This window comes from Hemicordylus capensis, chromosome 2 (assembly GCF_027244095.1).
Source record: "Hemicordylus capensis ecotype Gifberg chromosome 2, rHemCap1.1.pri, whole genome shotgun sequence".
Classification (NCBI taxonomy): Eukaryota; Metazoa; Chordata; class Lepidosauria; order Squamata; family Cordylidae; genus Hemicordylus; species Hemicordylus capensis.
In genome coordinates, this window is record NC_069658.1 from 210,725,941 (window position 1) to 210,745,027 (window position 19,087).

Sequence of the window (19,087 nt, forward strand, 5' to 3'; positions counted from 1 at the left end):
TGTGGTTCTTAACACAACCATGATAACACTACAGAAGACAGCCGAGGGCAAGTAGTGGAGGGCACAGAGCATGGGCAGACACAGTGGGGAGAGAGGCAGCTAAACTAGTTGCTGTGGGAAACAGAGGCCGAGCTGGGCCTTGACACTTGTAGGAAGAGACCGGTGTGTCAACTGCAGTCATAAAGCGAACCCGTAAACCCTTTCCTCCTTTTTTTTTCTCGTGGTGACAATGGGGGTCGTTCTACAAAGCGTAGCTCTGCGGCATTAGCTGGCGACGTGTACACAGGCTCTGCCTGGGTTGGGATTGGTCTGAGAGCTGGGCGCGCCTACAAGCGAAAGGGAAAAGGCAGAGCGCGAAAAATACAGCCACGGCCTGCAAAATTGGGGGCGATGCAGGGGCTACAGTCACCGCTGCCGCCATTCAGTCGGACCCCTTTCCGCGAGCCAGGGGAACACGTGTGTGTTGAACGCATTCTTTCATTTCCCTCTCTTCAACAGCTCGGCCTGGCTTCATTCCAGTCTGCATTCCCTTGCCGCCGCAGCCACCCTGCAGGTTGGAGGCTCTGGGGTTTCAATGGGCCAGACCCCCTTTCTGGCCTGTCCAGAGTTCCCGCAGCTCCACCTTGCAGCCGAGGTCCCTCAGAGCCGCTTTGGCGATGTCATCGCAATCCCGGTGGGCCGCCCGGGCTTCTGAGATCAAGTCTTCGGCTCCCATCTCTAGGATGGGTTGGGAGAAGTCCCGGGTGCGAGAGACAAGGTTCCGGATCAGCATGCATGCTTGTTTCTGGGTGGAGAGAGAGAGAGAGAGAGAGAGAGAGAAATGCCATTCAGACCAAACAGCATGTACAAGAACGGCCAAACATCTCCATCTCATGGGTCAATGTGTGTGGTCTTGAGATGCTGATTATTTTCTTCCCAACACTTAAATCTGGACCCCTGCCACCATTAGCCCCCAATTTAGATACTCTGATTTACTGCCCCGAATTAGGTCGTTAAAATGGTCTTAGATGTTCTCTTTTTCCTGTACCTTTTCTAAATGAGGGAGAAAAGGGAATGCTTCTTTTCTGAAGAGTTATGTCCAATGTAAGAGAAGAGGAATGCCTCTTCCTGGAAGAGGCTTTTCTTCCTCTGGTCAAGAGGAAAGCAAGCCTTTGAGCAGAAGCATTTACTTTTGTGCAAGAGAAAAGGGGGAATACCTCATTTTAGAAAAAACACCATCATCATGTTATGTATTTTTAATGAATATTCAGGCATATTTAAAATATCTGAAGTCCTGCCGATTCAGCCTGCAGGTTTTACAAGAGGAGGCCAATAATGAGTTCTGCAGCTTAACAGCTGCAGAAGAGACCCCTTTATCAAACATACAGAAAGGAGAAAATGGGGGTTTCACCATACCTGGACAGCCACTTCTCGGGGGTGTGTCTTCATGGCCTGCAGAGCCGCCAGGGCCCCTCCCCCCTCCATGATGACGCTGCAGTTTTCTGGCTTGCGCAGCGCCAACATGCACAATGCCGCACAGCTCTGCTCACACACCTGGGTGGGGGGGAGAAAGCCATGAACAAAATCCAGGGGCAACCCTTTGGCACCCGAAGGAGGGGATTACAGGCCGGCCAGCGGCCCACGCGGGTTCACCTTCTGGAAGCTGCCCAGGTGATCCCCCACAAGTCAAACAATGGGCAGGTATTACTGTGGGGCAGGTGCAGAAGGAAGAGAGTTCTCCCCACTTCTGCCCAAAGGCTGCAGAAGCAACCCACACCATCCATATATCCCCAAAAGGAGCCGTGCCTCTTCTCGCCAACGGAAGGAGACCCTTTTGGAGGATGTGCCCCGGCCAATACCCCCCAGCCCCAACAAAAGCCGCCTGGCTCCAAGAGACCCAGAGCAGCCAGAACGTGTCACCGCCTCGGGAGGAGCTCTGGGGATCCAGCGCCCCGCTCAGTGAGGCTTCTCTCCTGGCCAGGAAACCCGTTACCCTCAGAAGCAGAGGTGATGCTGTGCCAGGGCTGCTAGGGGCCTTCTTCTCAATGGGCCTACTTCGAGGAAGAGGCCAGCTCAGCCACCTGCTTTGGATCGGGGCCAGCCTAAGCCTCAGGAAGGGGCGGGGCTCCTAGCTCCGAAATCCCCCAGCCCTTTGCTGGATCAACGGCAACTCCATCAAGCTCTTGCCTCCAGCAGCTGCCTTGCTGGAGCAACGCCCAGTCCAAAAGCCAGTTCTGGGCACCATCTCTTAAGGAGGACACTGTAGAACTGGAGGAGGTGCAGAAGAGGGCCACCGAGATGATCAGGGGCCTGGAGCACCTTCCTTAGGAGGCAAGGCTACAGCATCTGGGGCTTTTTAGTTTGGAAAAAAGTCAACCGAGGAGAGACATGATAGTCTATAAAATCATGCATGGAATATAAAGGGTGGACAGAGATAATGTTTTCTCCTCCTCTCACAATACTAGAACCAGGGGCCATCCCATGAAAGTGATGGCCGAGAAATTTAGCACCGACAGCAGGAAGTACTTTTTCACACAATGCGTAACCGACCTATGGAATTCTCTGCCACAAGATGTGGTGACAGCCAACAGCCTGGATGGCTTTAAGAGGGATTTAGAGAAGTTCATGGAAGGTAGGTCTGTCAATGGCTACTAGTCTGGTGGCTACAGGCCACCCCCAGCCTCAGAGGCACGGGGCCTCTCAATACCAGTTGCAGGGGAGAAACAGCAGGAGAGAGGGCATGCTCCCCTCACCTCTTGCCTGTGGGCTTTTCAGAGGTATCTGGTGAACCACTATTATGGGAAAGAGGAAGCTGGACTAGATGGGCCTGATCCAGCAGGGCTGTTCTTATGACCTCCAAACAGCCGCTGGTGGAGAGCACTTTGGGCTGCCCCTGGCACCATCCAAGACAGATCTTGGAGCACCGCAAGAGTGCCAAGACAGAGACAGACAGACAGACAGATGTGCAGCCTATGCCCACTCCAAAAGCTACCTTACTCTCTTTTACCTGAGGGCTTGCAAGATGGCGGCTCATGGCTAAGACGATAAGATCCGTCCCTCCGACGTTGACAATGGCATCCTTCACATCATCGTTGCCCGCAATGGCCCGGATGGCACTCAGCACCTGTTTCACCAGCTCCTACCCACAAAATAGGAGGAAAGAATCCCCAGTCAGAATCAGGGCATCAGACGGAACAGCGATTTCTTATTAAAACAAAGCCCCAATGCTTACAGAATTATGAAAGGTATATGGGTGGAAAGAGAGAGATGGACACAGATTCCTTTTCCTGCTGCCTACTGAATCAGGCCTTTGGTCCATCGAGCTCTACATTGCCAACACTGACTGGCAGCAGCTCTCCAGCATTTTAGACAGGATACGGATACATCACTTTGGGTATAAGATGGTTCTCTACCTGGTGGTCGATGCAGTCTGCCAGCAACGCCACCATGAAATTCAAGCCTCCCAGGTCCACGATCTCCTGGCAAAACTCGTTGCGGACAGCCAGGCGTCCTAGCGTGGCACAGATTTCACTCAGGACGCTGCAGTCATCTGTGAAGGCTGCCCAGAGTCAGGGAAAGAGGAGAGAAGAACAAAAACCTGAACCTGAGATCTTCTGTGTACAAGGTATGCAAATGAAACTGCCGCACACCTGAGTCTGACCTATCTGTTGAACACAGATTTACTCTGGCTGGCAACAGCACTCTAATGCTTTGGCAGAGAGGGGTAGTTCCTTTTAACTGGTGATTGAACCTGGGACCTTCTACACCAAAAGCAGGCACGCTACCTACTCAGCTCTTTCCCTATGGATTCTTCCAGGATTCCCTCTAGAAGTGACCAGTACTGAGCCGGTGTCTAAAAGCTATCCTGTATAAGGCTGGGTTGGGAACCTTACCATGGCAGGGAGTCAGGAGGGACAAAGATCCTAGAGAGCTCCAAAAGGGAAAGGAGTCAGGACCATGGAGAGCTCCGAGCAAAAGAGCTAGGTGCAGCAGCATTCAACAGACGTTGCTCCAGCAGATGCCTGGAGCGGGCCACTGGTTTTTACAGCTGCTGTCCTAGCAGAGTGACTTAGCCCCAACCCTTCCCTCGGGAAGGCCCTGTTTCTTATTAAAGGGGCCTCGCCCGACCCTTTAAGCACTGGCTCCTGCAGCACCAGGGAAACTGCTTGGGCTGGCAGGACCGCGAGGGACGCCTCTAAGCCAGAGGATGCAGGCTTGAAATGGATGCAGGGCCATTTCGCATCATTCCCAGCCCCAGTGGTCATGATGAGAGCTTTAGGCCAACATATGCAAGAGGACCCAGCTTGCGCAGCCCTCTTCTAGGGCAAGTCTTTGTCAGGCACTGGAGCCCAGACTCTGCATGGTAGGGTCTCCCCACCCTGTCTTCTCCCATGGACTATCCACCAGATCTGGGGTCATGACAATAGCCAAGTGGCCTGGCCGCTTAAGAACTTTAGGGGTCTCTCTGGGCACGTACGAGGGGTGGGGGAGAACGCTACCTTTGGCGGCCTCTATCAGGATCCTCAAGCCGTCGTGATCCGACACAATCATCTTGGCGTGGTCGTGGGCATGGCCAAAGGGCACCCGGATGTCGTCGTCAAAGGTCATGATGCGAAGGCCAGAGCAGGCCTCCCGGACCACGTTGGCGCGATCCCCGTGCTGCACAATGGCCCCCGCCAGCAGCGGGAGGACCCCGCCTCTGACCAGGTCCTGCCGGTTCTGCTCGTGCTTGAGGCAGGCGTGCCGCACGCAGCGGATGGCCACGAACGTCAAGTCGGCGGCATCTCGGCTCCCCTGCAGCACCTGCAGCAGCAGCTCCTGGCCGGAGGCGTCGAGCAGGTCAGGCTGGCCGTCCGTGAGCGCAGACAGGGCCTCCAGGGCCTTCAGCAGGGAGCAGCGGTCCTCACAGGCCAGGCGGCCAGCAGCCAACACGGCCGCGTAGGCCCCTTTCCGCCCCGCCAGGTAACGGACCGCCAGCTCCCGCCTGCACTGCTCGGCAAAGCTCCCCAGAAGCTCGTCCATCTCACTCGAGTCGGAGTCGACGATGGCTTTCTGGAGCGAGTCCAGGGTCTGTAGCGGTGGGGGGAGAAAAGGACAAGCCATCCCGTTTCCCTCAACGCCTTCCGTTCCCTCTGCACTGCCTTCCAAGCCTCCTTCAATGCAGGTTTCGCTAGGAGAGTTTTAAAAGCAGCTTCCAGAATTGGAAGCCGGCGCAGTATGACAAAGCTTTCAGTGTACCTCTGCAAGCTAGATCCCGGGGATACAGGGCGGGGGAAATCTGGGAATTAGGCTGTCCCCTGTTGGAAACAGGACACTGGGGTAACTGGACCTTTTGGTGTAATTAATGAGGGCTCTCCTTATATCTAGTGGAGCCTCCATGGTCAGAGGCAGTCTATCTCGGAACCACCCACTAACTAAGGGGCAAATGGGGGGGGGTTGTTGTCTCTATGGCCTGCTTATGGCCTTCGCACAGCCATGTCAGTCGACGCCTGTGGAAACAGGATAATGGACTAGCTAGCCCTTTGGGGTCCGATTCAGCAAATACAGCCCTCATATTTCTTGACCCTTTCCTCGCCAGCAACCGGCACTTCACTCACCTGTAAAATCGCGTGGTTCTGTTCCTGACCGTTCTCAGAGGTCGGATTGGGGGCCTCCTTTACTATGTTGCTCAGATCGACACCTGGAAGGAGACAGAGACTGCAAGACTGCTTCTTACATTAAATAAATGCTCTAGCAATGGTCACCAGCCACACACACACACACGCTTTTATCAAACCTCCATGTTCAGAGGCAGTCTACCGTGGAATACCCGGTGCCAGGAACAAAGAAGGGACAGAGACAGAGACACATGCAGTGGCATGGGATCCAAAAACTCTGCCAGAGTTCTCTCGGCCTCCACCCCCTCAAGAGACACAGGCACCCCACTGAAATCGTGCAGACAGCTGTCTTAAGGCACAGGGCTGGCCCTAACAGGTGGGTCCCCGCCTCCCTTCGGCAAGTCGTACCTTGGGATTCAAACTGCTGCACGGCTTCGTTGAGCGCTTCTTCCGGCTCTAGGCCAAATTCAACGATGTTCTCCTGCACCACCTCGTCAAAGGTCTCCTGGGTAATCTGCTTCGCCGCCATGGTGGCCAGAAACCCGCCCGGCTGCTCCACCTGTGGCCAGGAAAGCCTTTTTTTTTAATACAGACACTGGTGTGTGCGTCCTTAAGAATGCAAGCAGCAGTAACGCACGCAGATAAGAACACACATTATGTAGAGAGAGTCCATAGAGCAGCGGTCTTCAGTATGGTTTCAATTGGGGGCCATTTGGGCAAAAAACCTTCAATGCCAGAGCTGGTCTGGGGGTAGCAAGCCTGACTTGTCCCCTTAGCTAAGCAGGGTCCGGCTTGGTTGCATATGAATGGGAGACGTGATGTGTGAGCACTGGAAGAGATTCCCCGTAAGGGATGGAGCCGCTCTGGGAAGAGCATCTCTGTTCCAAGTTCCCTCCCTGGCAGCATCTCCAAGAGAGGGCCGAGAGAGACTCCTGCCTGCAACCTTGGAGAAGCCACTGCCAGTCTGGGTAGACAATACTGAGTGAGATGGATCAATGGTCTGACTCAGTATACAGCAGCTTCCTATGTTCCATTATCCATGGCGCCGACCTCCACACTGCAGGGGGCTTTTCTCAGTGCTGGGAGGGTCCTTGAAGACAGATGGAGCCCCCTCTTAAGAGCTGGAAGCACTTCCCCACGCAGCACATCACTAATCTATGGAATTCTCTGCCATGGGATGTGGTGATGGCCAGTAGCTTGGATGGCTGTAAAAGGGGCTTGGACAAATTCATGGAGGGCAGGGCTATCAATGCCTACTAGCCCTGATGGCTATAGGCCACCTCCAGGCACAGAGGCAAGATGAAAAGTGAGGCTCTGCACGATGGGAACAGTTGCCTCCACCTGGTGCCAGGGGGACTGTGCAGAGCAGGGCTGCTCAACTTCGGCCCTTCTGCAGATGTTGGCCTACAACTCCCATAATTCCTGGCTATTGTCCACTGTGACTGGGGATTATGGGAGTTGTAGTCCAAAAACAGCTGGGGGGCCTAAGTTGAGCAGGCCTGGTGCAGAGTATTCAGCTTTGGTCAGAGTCAGGGAGCTGCAGTTAGGGGGCCGCCAGAAGAACACTGACACAAAGAGAAGTTTTGCTCTCCCTTGCCACCAGACTATTATTAATATTTAAGAAAATAAATAAGAACAGCCCTGCTGGGTCAGGCCCAAGGAGGCCCATCCAGTCCAGCATCCCGTTTCACACAGTGGCCCACCAGACGCCTCTGGAAGCCTACAGGCAGGAGCTGAGGGCATGCCCTCTCTCCTGCTGCTGTTGCTCCCCTGCAACTGGGATTCAGAGGCATCTGAGACTGGAGATGGCCCACAGCCACCAGACTAGTAGCTATTGATAGACCTCTCCTCCATGAATCTGTCTAAGCCCCTTTTAAAGCCACCCAGGTGGTAGCTGTTACCATATCCTGTGACAGAGAATTCCACAGGTTAGTTATGTGTTGTTTCCTTTTGTTGGTCCTAAACTGTGTGGCAATCAGTTCCAATGGGCTGACCCCTGCTTCTAGTGTTATGCAAGAGAGAGAAAAACTTCTATCCACTCTCTCCACACCATGCATAATTTTATAGACCCTGATCATGTCGCCCCACAGTCATCTTTTTTTCACGACCCCAAGATCTCTCTCCTGGTCAGTAACTGGCAGCTCAGACCCCATCAGTGTCTATGTGACGTTGGAGTGTTTTGCCCCAATATGCATCAGTTGACCCTTGACTGAACCGCATCTGCTATTTTGTCACCCACTCCCCCAGTTTGGAGAGATCCTTTTGGGGCTCCTTGCAATCTGTTTTGCATTTCACTACCCTAAGTAGTTGTCCCACCTTAAGTAGCACAGTGGGGAAAATGCTTGACTAACAAGCAGAAGGTTGACAGTTCAAATCCCCACTGGTATGTTTCCCAGACTATGGGAAACACCTATACCGGGCAGCAGCGATATAGGAAGATGCTGAAAGGCGTCGTCTCATACTGCGCGGGAGGAGGCAATGGGAAACCCCTCCTGTATTCTACCAAAGACAACCACAGGGCTTTGTGGGCACCAGGAGTCGAAATGGACTTGATGGCACATTTTATTTTACTTTGCCCTAAATAGTGTCATCTGAAAATTTGGCCACCTCGCTGCTTACCCCAGCTTCTAAAGTTAAAAAGCACTGGTCCCAGTACAGATCCCCAGGGGACCCCCCTTCCTACCTACCTCCATTGTGAAAACTGTCCATTTATACCTACCCTCTGTTCCCTTTCCTTCAACCAGTGACCAACCCACACATGAACCCGTCCCCTTATCCCATGACTCAGTTTTCTCAAGAGTCTTTGATGAGGAACTTTGTCGAAAGCCTTTTCCAAGTCCAGGTATACTATGTCAACTGGATCACCTTTATCCACATGCCTGTTGACACTCTCAAAAAATTCTAAAAGGTTTGTCCTTGCAGAAGCCATGCTGGTATTTAATATAGCACTTTCCAAAGCAAAGGTTCCCAAAGCAGCATATATAGAGAAAGGAATAAGAAGACAATTCCCTTCTCCCAAAGGTCTTACAGTGGGGAAAAAAGCACAAGGAAGACGCCAGCCGCCACCACCGGGAAGGATGCTAAGCTGGGGCTGAATAGGGCCAGTTGCTCTCCCTCTGCTAAATACAGGGAGAGAACCACTTTAAAAGGGGCCTCTTGGCCCAGTTAGCAGGGGCGACTCCCGAACAGAAACGGGGCTGAAGGTGGTTCTCTGCCCCAAAGAGCTCACAATCCAAAAAGAAACTGAAGGGAGGTATCAGCAACAGCCACCAGGAGGGAGGCTGGGCTGGATTGCCTCCTGCTTAACAGAAGAGAGCGCTTCCCTTGAAAAGGGGCTTCTTCGAGAATGGAAAGCATGGCTGAAAATATTTCTATGAATCTGGAGAATGCTTGAAAAACTGCTTGTGCAATGCTGAGGTGGGCGGGGTGGGGGGAGCTTTCTAAAGCGGCTGCTTCTGATTATTTGCCGGGCCTGCATCCACAGGGTTTTCACATCCAAGAGCTCAGCTCAGAGCTGCTCTGCAACGCCAGCTGGGGGGGGGGGGAGTGCTGAGCTGTGCCGAAAGGGCTCTTGGCAGGATGCCGCAGACAGACCATAGCTGCGGGGGGGGGGAGGGAGTCTCAGAAATCTCTTCCCTGCGGGCAGCTCAGCAGAGGCTGCACCTGCAGGAATACAGAGCAGGAGGACAGGGTGTTCCCCCATCTACAGTGAAAGGTGCCATCCTTTGAGACCAAAGGAGCAGCTGAGAGCAACAGCAGAGGCAGGAATGCCTCTGAACATGGGCAAAATATACCCTACTTCTCCTCCACCCCCATCCCCTCCATGGGAGTGGAGAAAAGGAGGCCAGGCAAAGCCATTTTATAGCAGAGAGCAGAGTGCCCTTGAGTAGGCACAGAGTTCATCCTGCCACCTCCCTCCCCCGCCATCATTGGTTTCTACTCCCAGCAGGGTCTCTGAGCATATGCAGAGTATGGTTTCCTACTTCCTCCCCCAACTATTGGGTTCTGCCCTTAACTAGGGAGGAGGAGGAGGGGAAACGGGCAAAGCCGTGCCTCTGATAGTGCAGCCTTCCTACCTACCTCCCCCATCATCGTTGGCTTCTGCCCTTACTGACAGGGGAGACAGAAAAACTGACATCCAAAAGAAATAGATTCCCCTGAGCATATGCAGAATCCACCCCCCCATCCCAGAGATGCAACCATGGAATTTTCTCTTCGCACCGCTTACCCTCGGCGCTCGCCGTAGCGTCTTTTCCACGAGGAAAGCCGATTGCTCTGGATGATCCCAGAGGACGCATGCGCGTAGAACAGCTGTTTCCGCCTATTATCCGCTGGTTCAGGCTGCGCGCGCCACGGTGGGCACAGAACTGCGCATGAGCTGGTGATTGGTGGCTGCTGCGCTTACGCTCGATGGGGCAATAGGAGGAAGGTGAGCGAAAAATCGCGCCAGTGTCTTGCTTCTCCTCACCATCAGCTTTGTTTATTCTTTTCCTTTTCCTTTGAAAGAGAGGAAATGAAATGGGGAATTGATAAGGTGGTTCTTAACGAGGAATGGGCGCATGCGCGAAATGCAGAACCTGCCAGCGGCGGTTGAAAAGGCGGGCGGCCGTTTGTGCGCATGCGCTGAGGGTAACGAACGTGGGCGGTGACGACAAATCCTTGGGCGGCGCCCTTTGTGCGCATGCGTGCGAGGGAGCATGAGGCTTTCTCCGTAGACAACGCCGAGTCTACGTTTTTAGGCGCATGCGCAAAGATTTGATGCCTGGGCCTGGATGTAGATCCTCCTGAGTACGGTTAGGCGTGTGGCGTTTATCTAATTAATAATAGTAATCATACTGAAGCTGGGGGGAGATTTTCATATTTAAAGAGTATTGGGAGAAAGAGAAAAAGTTTAAGACTGAGGAGAGACAGGGTTGCCAACTAATGTAGAAAACTCACCCCAGGACTGCTCTTCTGCCTTTTAATAGTAGTTTTTCTGTCTGCAGGAATTAGCAGGTGCAGCTCTCCAAGGCATGAAGATTGAGAATAGGTATCTGTTCCTGCCTGCCTAATAAGCTGAGGATAAAGGTGCAAGAAAGAGCCTGGTAAGTTGGCAACCCTACGTGGTTCAGAGGCTGTTCTTTTCCTGATTTCCCTTTAAATGGGAGAACTAGGGGTCTGCTCTAGAAACCCTGACTGATCCTTCTGATTCCTCCTTCTGAATGTTCGCTCTCAAAAATGTCTTACATTTGTGGGACATGGAGGTGGTAGCGATAATATTAATTAACTAAAACAGTAGCTGGTGCTTATAAGTGGGCACTTAGGAGTCGAGCGTTCTGTTTAAGAGGGCTTTTTGTTCTTAGTTAGGCCTTTCAGGGTTGGAGGTCCTAGTGTGTGTGTCTTCCTGTTTCTGTGTGTGATGTGGGGAGGGGCTGTAACACAACGGTGGATCCCCCTGCTCTGCATGCAGAAGGCCCCAGGTTCCTTACCTGGCAGCATCTCTGCCTGAAACCCTGGCACAATCAAAGTAGACCATCCTGATGGACCCATGCTCTGACTTGGAGGGTGGCAGCTTCTTGAGGGGTTGAGGCCTTGGCTCAGTGGCAGATCCTCTGGGCTGCACACAGAAGGTCCCAGGTTCAGTCTCTGAAATCCTCTGGTAGGGGGGAAAGAACTCTGCCTGAGACCATGGAGAGCCACTGCCAGTCTGTGTAGACCAGGTTTTCTCAACGTGTGGGTCCCCAGATGTTATTGGACTTCAACTCCCATAATCCCCAGCCCCAGTGGCCTTTGGTAGGAATTATGGAAGTTGAAGTCCAATTACATCTGGGGACCCACACGTTGAGAATCCCTGGTATAGACAGTACTGAGCTAGATGGATCAATGGTCAGACCCAGTATAAGGCAGCTTCTAATAGACCTAGTTTGCCAGTTACTATTTGTCAGTTTCTTGCTGTGAAAAGACCTTCTATTTAAACTTGTTGGTGTACTGCATTTGTTGTTTTGTAATGATTGAGAATTTTTTCTCAAGGTGATTATGTAATTCGATATTTATTCTTAGGAAAAATCAACGGAGAAATAAACTATACTGTGCTCTTTTAAGATTATTGAGGTTTGGTGGCTGTTTTTGCCTTTTTTTAATGCCCTCTGTTCTGTTGTTCTTTAAATGTATTTATTATATTTGCAAACTGCTCCAAATGTCTGTCTCTGGGCAGTTTACAGCAACATAAAACAAAGTAAAACAGAAATTAAAACCTTAAAATAATTTAAGACCACAAGTCTAGTTAAAAATGCTTGGGTGAATAAATGTGCCTTTAGAGACTTTTTAAAAGTTGTCAGAAATGGGGAGGCTCTCATTCACAGCAGGGAGCACATTCCAGAGTCTCAGGGCAGCAACAGAGAAGGACCATACCTGAGTAGCCACCAGACTAGTTGTTGGCAACTACAGACAGAGCTCTCTGAATGATCTCAATGGGCAATGGGGCTCATAGTGAAGACAACATTCTCTTAAATACTCTAGGCCTAAGCTATTTAGGGCTTTATAGGTTATAACCAGGATCTTGTATTTTGGCTAGAAACAATATAGGAATAATATGGTCTCTTTGAGATGCCCCGGAGACCAACCTGGCTGCCACATTAACCAGCTGTGGTTTCTGAACTATGTACAAAGGCAGCCCCACATAGAGTGTATTGCAGTAGTCAAGGCTGGAGCTTACCAGCATATGTACCACTGTTCCGAGGTGGTTTAACTCACGAACTGGATGTGGCTGGCGTATCGGCCGAAGCTCTGGCCACTGCCTCAACCTGAGACAAAAGGGAGAGGTTTGAATCGGTTTCCTCCAAGACTGGAGCTGGCAAGCCACCAGCCTCTCAATTACCTTGCTCAACCATGGAAGGTTGGAGACAGGCCTTTGGTTGATGGATTAAGCACCATCAATTCAGTGTCGACTCTTGGTGACCACATAGAAAGATTCTCTCCAGGGTGATCTGTCTTCAACTTGGCCTTTAAGGTCTCTCAGTGGTGCATTCATTGCTGTCATAATTGAGTCCATCCACCTTGCTTCTGGTCGTCCTCTTCTTCTCTTCCTTTCAACTTTTCCCAGCATTATGGACTTCTCAAGGGAGCTGGGTTTTTGCATAATGTGACAGGCCTACAGCTGCTTAACTCTGAGGGATCCAATGCAGGCTTCTTCAGAAGAGGTCTACTGATTGCCTCCTTGAGACAGGAAGGTATCCTGCCTTCCTTCAGAAAAGCACGTATAATATCTACCAGTCCCTCTACAACATGCCTGCTCAACTTAGGCCCCCCAGCTGTTTTTGGACTATAACTCCCATAATCCCCAGCCACAGTAGCCAGGGATTATGGGAATTGTAGGCCAACATCTGCAGGAGCGCTGAAGTTGAGCAGCCCTGCTCTATAACAACCCCCCTGCCAGATAGTATAAGCCATGTCGGACAAGGGTCAAGAGAACAGGTGGTAGGCCGCACTATTCCAAGCAGCTTATCTACATCATCAGGAGCCACAAACTGAAACCAGTCCAGCCTAAGCACATAAGAGGAGATGCTGGACACCTCTGCGCTAGACTCTGCAATAATTGTGTGGTCTATATGTTGATTTATATGTTCACATGTTCAAAGCATGGACTATAGCTTGGTGCAGCTTTGCATGTAGAAGGTCCCAGGCCCAATCCCTGGCAGTGTCTCAAAGTAGGGCTGGGAAAGACCCCCGTCTGAAACCTTGGAGAGCTGCTGCCAGTCAGTGTGGACAATGCTGAGCTAGGGGGACCAAGGATTTGACTCGGTAGACAGCAGGTTCCTATGTCAGCTTGGTCTCCCTCTTGAGCCCTCTTCCTTTTGTGTTTCAGAGTCAAAATGATCTCTCACCGGATGGCACAGGAGACGTTCAATGCTGTGATGCAGGCCAGGGCAAAACGGTGCCGCGTGGACCGGAGTGACGCCATTGACGAGGCACTCCATCAACTTCGAGGTAGCCCTTAATGGAGGGAAACGGCGGCCCTCCTGCAGATGTCGGGCTACAGCTCCCATCGTCTTTGGCTACTGGCCACTGTGGCCAAAGACGATGGGAGCTGTGGCCCGACATCTGCAGGAGGGCCGCCGTTTGATATCCCTGCTTTAATGCTTCCTGCCTGTTCCATTCAAGTTCCTTGATGCTGAAAGGGGGAAAGGGGCAGCTCAGATGTTGCGTGGAAGCACAATTAAAGCCCAGTTCAGTGTAAGGGTGTGCACAGAACCCGCTAACCCGGTTCAGTTCGAGTGCGAGCTGCACTCGAACCTGACTGGGCCAGTTCGGTCTGGCCCCCATTGACACACACACACACCCCGCCGCCCCAGTTCTGGGGTGGGGTTTGTGAATTTTTACTTTTAATTTTTTTAAAAAAATTATACCTCCTAGCCCCTTCGGGGGGGGGGGGCTTCCTAATGGAGGGGTCCCCCCAAACGGTTCCCCCTCCCCCCGCTGGCCTCGTTTATCACTGCTGCGGCCCGTAAAATAATCTTGTTGGCCCGTTCAGGCCTCTGTTATTTGCCATGGCAGCCGTTTTGCCTGCCGCCATGCATGCTCAAATGGCCTCTGCAAGGCCTGGCATGGCCCAGGGCCTCACAGAGGTCATTTGAGCATGTGTGGCGGCCATTATTTGAGCATGCATGGCACCACACAGAATAACAGAGGCCCAAACGGGCAAAAAAGGGTTATTTTATGGGCCGTGGCGGTGATAAATGAGGTCAGTGGGGGGAGGGGGAACCTTGGCAGGGATACACACACACACCCCACGGCCTTTAGGAAGCCCCCCCAAAGGGGCTAGGAGGTACTAATTTTTTTTAAATTAAAAAATTCACGAACTGGTGTGGGGGTTCAGGTCCGGACGGAACCAGGCGGGGGTGGTGGTTTCTGTTTGACCCTGAACCAGTTTGCACATCCCTAGTTCAGTGCAATCTCTCTCTCTCTGTGTATATACATTTGCTTCATATGTACAAATCTAATTAATGAGCAAGATTATTTCAATGTCTTTTTCTTTTTCATCTGGCTAAGGTATTGAACCATTAAAACTGAGGGTTCTATTCTACTCCAATTTCACTAGTATTTTTAACTCTTCAGTTCAGACACTGAGTGACATGCGGGAAATTACTGTGTTTTTGCACCAAGAACCTGCAGGTTATCTGATTTTTTGCAAACAAAAAGCAGGATGCAGAGATCTAAAAGAGGGCGGGCTTTCTATTAAATCATTAGCACAGACTCTGGACAGGACTCTGCACAGACTCTGGACATGGACTCTGTCCCATCCTACCACGCCTGCTGGATTGTCTCCCTCTGTTCAGGAAGCCTTGGGCACGGAACCGAGGAGGAGGCAGCTCACCGCATCCTGCAGGCTTGGGCAACTCCTAGCAAGCAGCCCAGTCTTGGGAGCTGCTGGGAGTTGTGGTTTGAATGTCTCCCAGCAGCAACCTGCATGACTATGGCGGGACTACATTTCCCAACAACCTTTGCACTGCATTTCCCAACAACCCTTGAGTTGTTCTGTCTGCTGTTTTTAAAGAAGAGGAAGTTTCTCTCCCGCCTCCTCTCCCCACCAGCCCTTTTCTCTCCCCACTGTCCCATGTTTCCACAGCCCGAGGAGGTCGTCCTCCAAAAGTGTGGCGTTGTGGACTGACCATGCGCCAAGACAGGACCAATAAGAGAACTTGAAGGCGTGGCTAGCCTATTGCGTGGGAGGCGACCCAGCCCCAGTTCCGGTCCTGTCTTGGCTCCATGAACAGGTCGTTTCTGTTGCTCTGCAACTTTTTTCGCTCTTAATAAAGCTTGCTTGGCTAGCCTACTTCTTTTTCCTCTCATCCTTTCTAGCATTGTGCCAGGGTGGGAGAGAAGTCGGTTTTCCTTTCTGTCTCTTTCTAGTTGTACAAAAAAACTTCTGTTTAGTTTAATTCGGCTGCTTTCCCCCCCACTTTCATTTTCATTTTTCAATGGAGCGCACACATGCGGGCGCGCCTTGAGAGGGCTCTCTTTCGGAAGGCCCTCTCTCTGACCATCGGGGTAGGCCTTCGCCCGCAGTACAGACTGAAGTTGGGGATATGGGCCCTGCTGTTGGTACCTGCGGAACGTTGCGCCCCTTCTAGGCCAGCTGTTCCCGCTTCAAGTGGCAAAGCTCCAAAGAAAGCCCATAAGAAGGGAAAGGAGAGCACAGCTGCTTCGCCTATAGAGGCTTACGCGGTCCGCCTGAGGGAGAGATTACTGCTCCAGGCTGTCTGCGAATCATGGCCCTGCCACCTTCCAGACGCCGGCACGGGATGCCCAGCTGCCTCTGAACCGGGGCGCTCAGCCCCCTCCTTCCAACCCGGACCCTCCTCTTGGCTTGCCGGAGGAGGTGCTTCTGTTGCCGGACTCGCCCTGCAGCCGCCCTCCTCCTCCTCGCCTGCCTCTGGCACAGGAGACAGAGATAACGCATGCAGAGCCCACGCCCAGTTTATCGGCCGGGGCCCTCCTGCCGCTGCCCTCTAATCTGGCCAGAACTCCGCCAGAGACCAGCCCCTCCTCTCCGCGACTAGCGGTCCTTCAGCCTGCACAGCCCGGGCAGCCAAACTTGCCACCAGGACTGTCTGGGATTCCTGTGTGCCCTGTGGATGTGAGTACCACACCAGTTCCTGCTGTTCTCCTCCCTCGCCCCCCCCCCCGCCCAATATTGTGAGTTGGCTGGGTGATTTCTTTTCGCGCCAATGGTCCGAATTTTGCAAGGCTAATGTGCCTATTCAAGCTCCACTGCCAACTAGAGCTAATTGCCACCACTCCAGGTCCTCCTCGTCTGATTCCAGTGCTGGCAGGCTTCCTATCCCTACCAATGAAAAGGGCCGCTTCCTTCCACCCAGACAGAGAAAGAGACCTAGATCCCCCTCTCCCTCCTCCTCTTCTCAAGGAGCTCCTTCTCCTAAACACTCTCTGCTCCATCCAGGCCTCCGCCTATTCATTCACAGGCGACTGCACCTGGCCTATCCATACCTACCACCATACCCAGGGTCCCCCCTCCTTCCAGGTCGGTCCCCTCTGATGTACGCCCTCTTATCGGCGGGATGCCCTGCCTCTGACCTGGAGGAGAGGCTGAGTGGGAATGATGAGGGAGCTGACTCCTTGTCTGATAAGGAGGAAGGAGAACTCTCTGATGAAAACACAGTTAGCCCTCTTCTGAGCTCCTATCGCCTTTTCTCTGTCTCAAGCTAGACGCGCCATAAACAATATTTCTCTTATTGATACTACTCAGACCACATCCTCTTGAGCATAATGTCTTTCCCTCCTGTTCGGCCCCAGCTGCTACTGTTCCCTTCCCTTCCTTGTTCCGGGAGGTTATGATGGCGGAATGGGCTTCTCCCGCCTCCTCTAGGGCCCCTGGTCCTCTCCCTACAAAGCACTACAACCTACTGCCTGACGTAGCCTCTCTCCTTGCGGTTCCCACAGTGGACCCTCCGGTGGCCCAATTGGTGTCCGCTTCGTAGTGATTAAAGAGGGAGATGAGCAACTCAGGGCTCCTGAAGACCGCAAAGCTGATATGCTTCTTCGAAAAAAACCACTCTGCCTCGGCTACAGTCATCAAGGCGGCCACTACTAATTCTATCTTCGCCAGGGCCTCAATGCTCTGGGTCAAAGAATGAGCCGCTATGGTTCCTCCTGAACTCACTAAAGTGCGCCAAGGGCTAAATAAGTTGGCCAAAGCGACAGCACTAATGGCGGATTCTAGCCTGGATTTCATCCAGCAAGCCGCTCAGGCTATGGCCTCGGGGTGGCAGTTGGCCATTCCCTCTGGTTGAAGCATTGGGATGTGGACTCAAGGTCCCGGCTTAACCTTTCAGCCACCCCCTTTACAGGTGCATGACTCTTTGACGAGGTGCTGGATCCAATCCTCACCGAGACCAAGGACAAGAAAAAAGCCTTAGCCTCCAGTTTCAGGGAATTTTGTAGGCCCTTTCGTGCCAGTTCTCAGTCCTTTCAGTCCTTCTGAGGATCCCAGTGGTCTACCTTCTCCTCTCCCAAGGACAACCGAGGCTTCTCCTACCACCCCGCCTGATGCAACCAGTGGCAACAGCAAGGAGGAGAATCAGCCAGAGGACGCTCTTCCAGAGCCTTCCCCTCAGCCTCTTCCCTCCCCAACCAAAAACAATGACTACCCCCCCAGTAGTCGGGCTACTTTGTGCCTTCTCCCAGTGGAAGACCATGACTCAGGACCGCTGGGTTCTGTCTACCGTCGCCCACGGATACGTCCTGGACTTCCAGGTGCAGCCTCCAGATCAGGTCACCGTCTCTCCCAGATCGCCCTGCCGGACAAGCATCAGCGGATGCGTCTAGCCATTCAGCATCTTCTCCTGATCAATGCTGTCGAACCTGTGCCATCGACCGAATAATGGCAAGTTGTTTACTCTCTCTTGTTTCTTGTACCAAAGGAGGATGGATCTTGGAGAGCAGTGCTGAATCTGTGTTCCCTCAACCGGTTCATCCGCAAGTGGAAATTCCGCATGGAGTCCCTCTGGTCTATGAAGAAGGCAATTCTACGGCAGGACCTCCTGGCTTTTGTTGATCTTTCCGAGGCCTACCTCCACGTATCTGCTCTACCCAGTCACTGCCGGTTCCTCAGGTTCTGCTACGACGGACACCACTACCAATACAGGGCCTTACCCTTTGGTCTGCCCGAGGGTATTTACCAAGACAATGGTGGCTCTGGTGGCCAGCCTCCGGACGAGCGGAATCCACATTTATCCATATTTGGACCACTTGCTCATCCGAGCATCCTCGTTCCCACTAGCCCAGGATTCGGTGCAGCACACCCTGTCTGTCCTGGCCTCCCACAAGTTTATTGTAAATAATCAAAAAAGTCACTTGGTGCCTTCGCACACCATCCAGCATTTGGGGGCGATCTTCAACACCCGTCCGTCTCCCTGCCACCAGATCGCCGGCAGAAATTGGCACTCTTCATCCGTCCTCTTCTTCAGGCAACATCCGCGGACCTGATGTCGCTGGTCCAGCTGCTCAGGCTGATGATCTCATGCCTCGAGTGCTCCCCTTGGGCTCGCTGGCGCTCCTGGCCCCTTCAGTGGCTCCTCCTCCTGTTCCAGGAGGACATCATGGCCTGTGTCCACAAGGAGATCTGCCTGCCGTTGAAGGTTCGGCATTCCCTCAGGTGGTGGTGATCTCCCGCCTTGCGGAAGGGCCTCCCCCTCATGACTCCCACGCGAGTTCTCATTACCACAGATGCCAGCCTGTTGGGCTGGGGGGGCTCATTGCAACGGCCAATATGCACAAGGCATTTGGACACCTCAGGAGAAAATCAACATCCTCAACTGGCTGGAGCTTCGAGCCATCCGTCTGGCCCTTCTCCAGTTTCTTCCTGTGATCCGTCAGGCCGATGTCCTAGTCCGCACGGACAATGTGACCGCCAAATCACACATCAATCACCAAGGAGGCACTCGGTCCCGAGCACTCATGACAGAGTCTGACAAGATTCGGATTCGTTCTTCATATCCTTCCAGCAAGCTTCC

At 52.6% G+C, this 19,087-nt stretch overlaps 2 protein-coding genes across 7 annotated transcripts in view; one reads left to right on the forward strand and one right to left on the reverse strand.

The window, feature by feature from the left end:
- ARMC6 (armadillo repeat containing 6) lies at window positions 1-9,956 on the reverse strand. 2 transcript variants are annotated; one of them, XM_053294418.1, is made up of 8 exons: window positions 9,805-9,956; window positions 5,985-6,135; window positions 5,577-5,659; window positions 4,479-5,049; window positions 3,393-3,538; window positions 2,987-3,118; window positions 1,396-1,533; window positions 1-784 (listed from the first exon to the last, which is right to left on the reverse strand). In XM_053294418.1, exons 2-8 carry the CDS (start codon window positions 6,103-6,105, stop codon window positions 572-574), a joined length of 1,404 nt encoding a protein of 467 aa, XP_053150393.1. In that variant the 5' UTR covers window positions 6,106-6,135; window positions 9,805-9,956; the 3' UTR covers window positions 1-571. The 2 variants fall into 2 exon arrangements, with proteins under 2 accessions (XP_053150393.1, XP_053150392.1); XM_053294417.1 differs by lacking the exon at window positions 9,805-9,956 and adding an exon at window positions 9,657-9,798.
- The window catches only part of SUGP2 (SURP and G-patch domain containing 2), a 25,798-nt gene continuing 16,606 nt past the window's right edge, over window positions 9,896-19,087 (forward strand). For 2 of the 5 annotated variants that reach the window (XM_053294410.1, XM_053294414.1), the window contains exons 1-3: window positions 9,896-10,005; window positions 10,562-10,660; window positions 13,420-13,541. In XM_053294410.1, the coding sequence (XP_053150385.1) occupies window positions 13,427-13,541 (115 nt within the window). In that variant the 5' untranslated portion in view covers window positions 9,896-10,005; window positions 10,562-10,660; window positions 13,420-13,426. Of the gene's footprint in view, window positions 10,006-10,264; window positions 10,375-10,561; window positions 10,661-13,419; window positions 13,542-19,087 lie in introns of those variants that run through there. The other 3 variants (XM_053294411.1, XM_053294412.1, XM_053294413.1) reach the window with 3 other exon arrangements.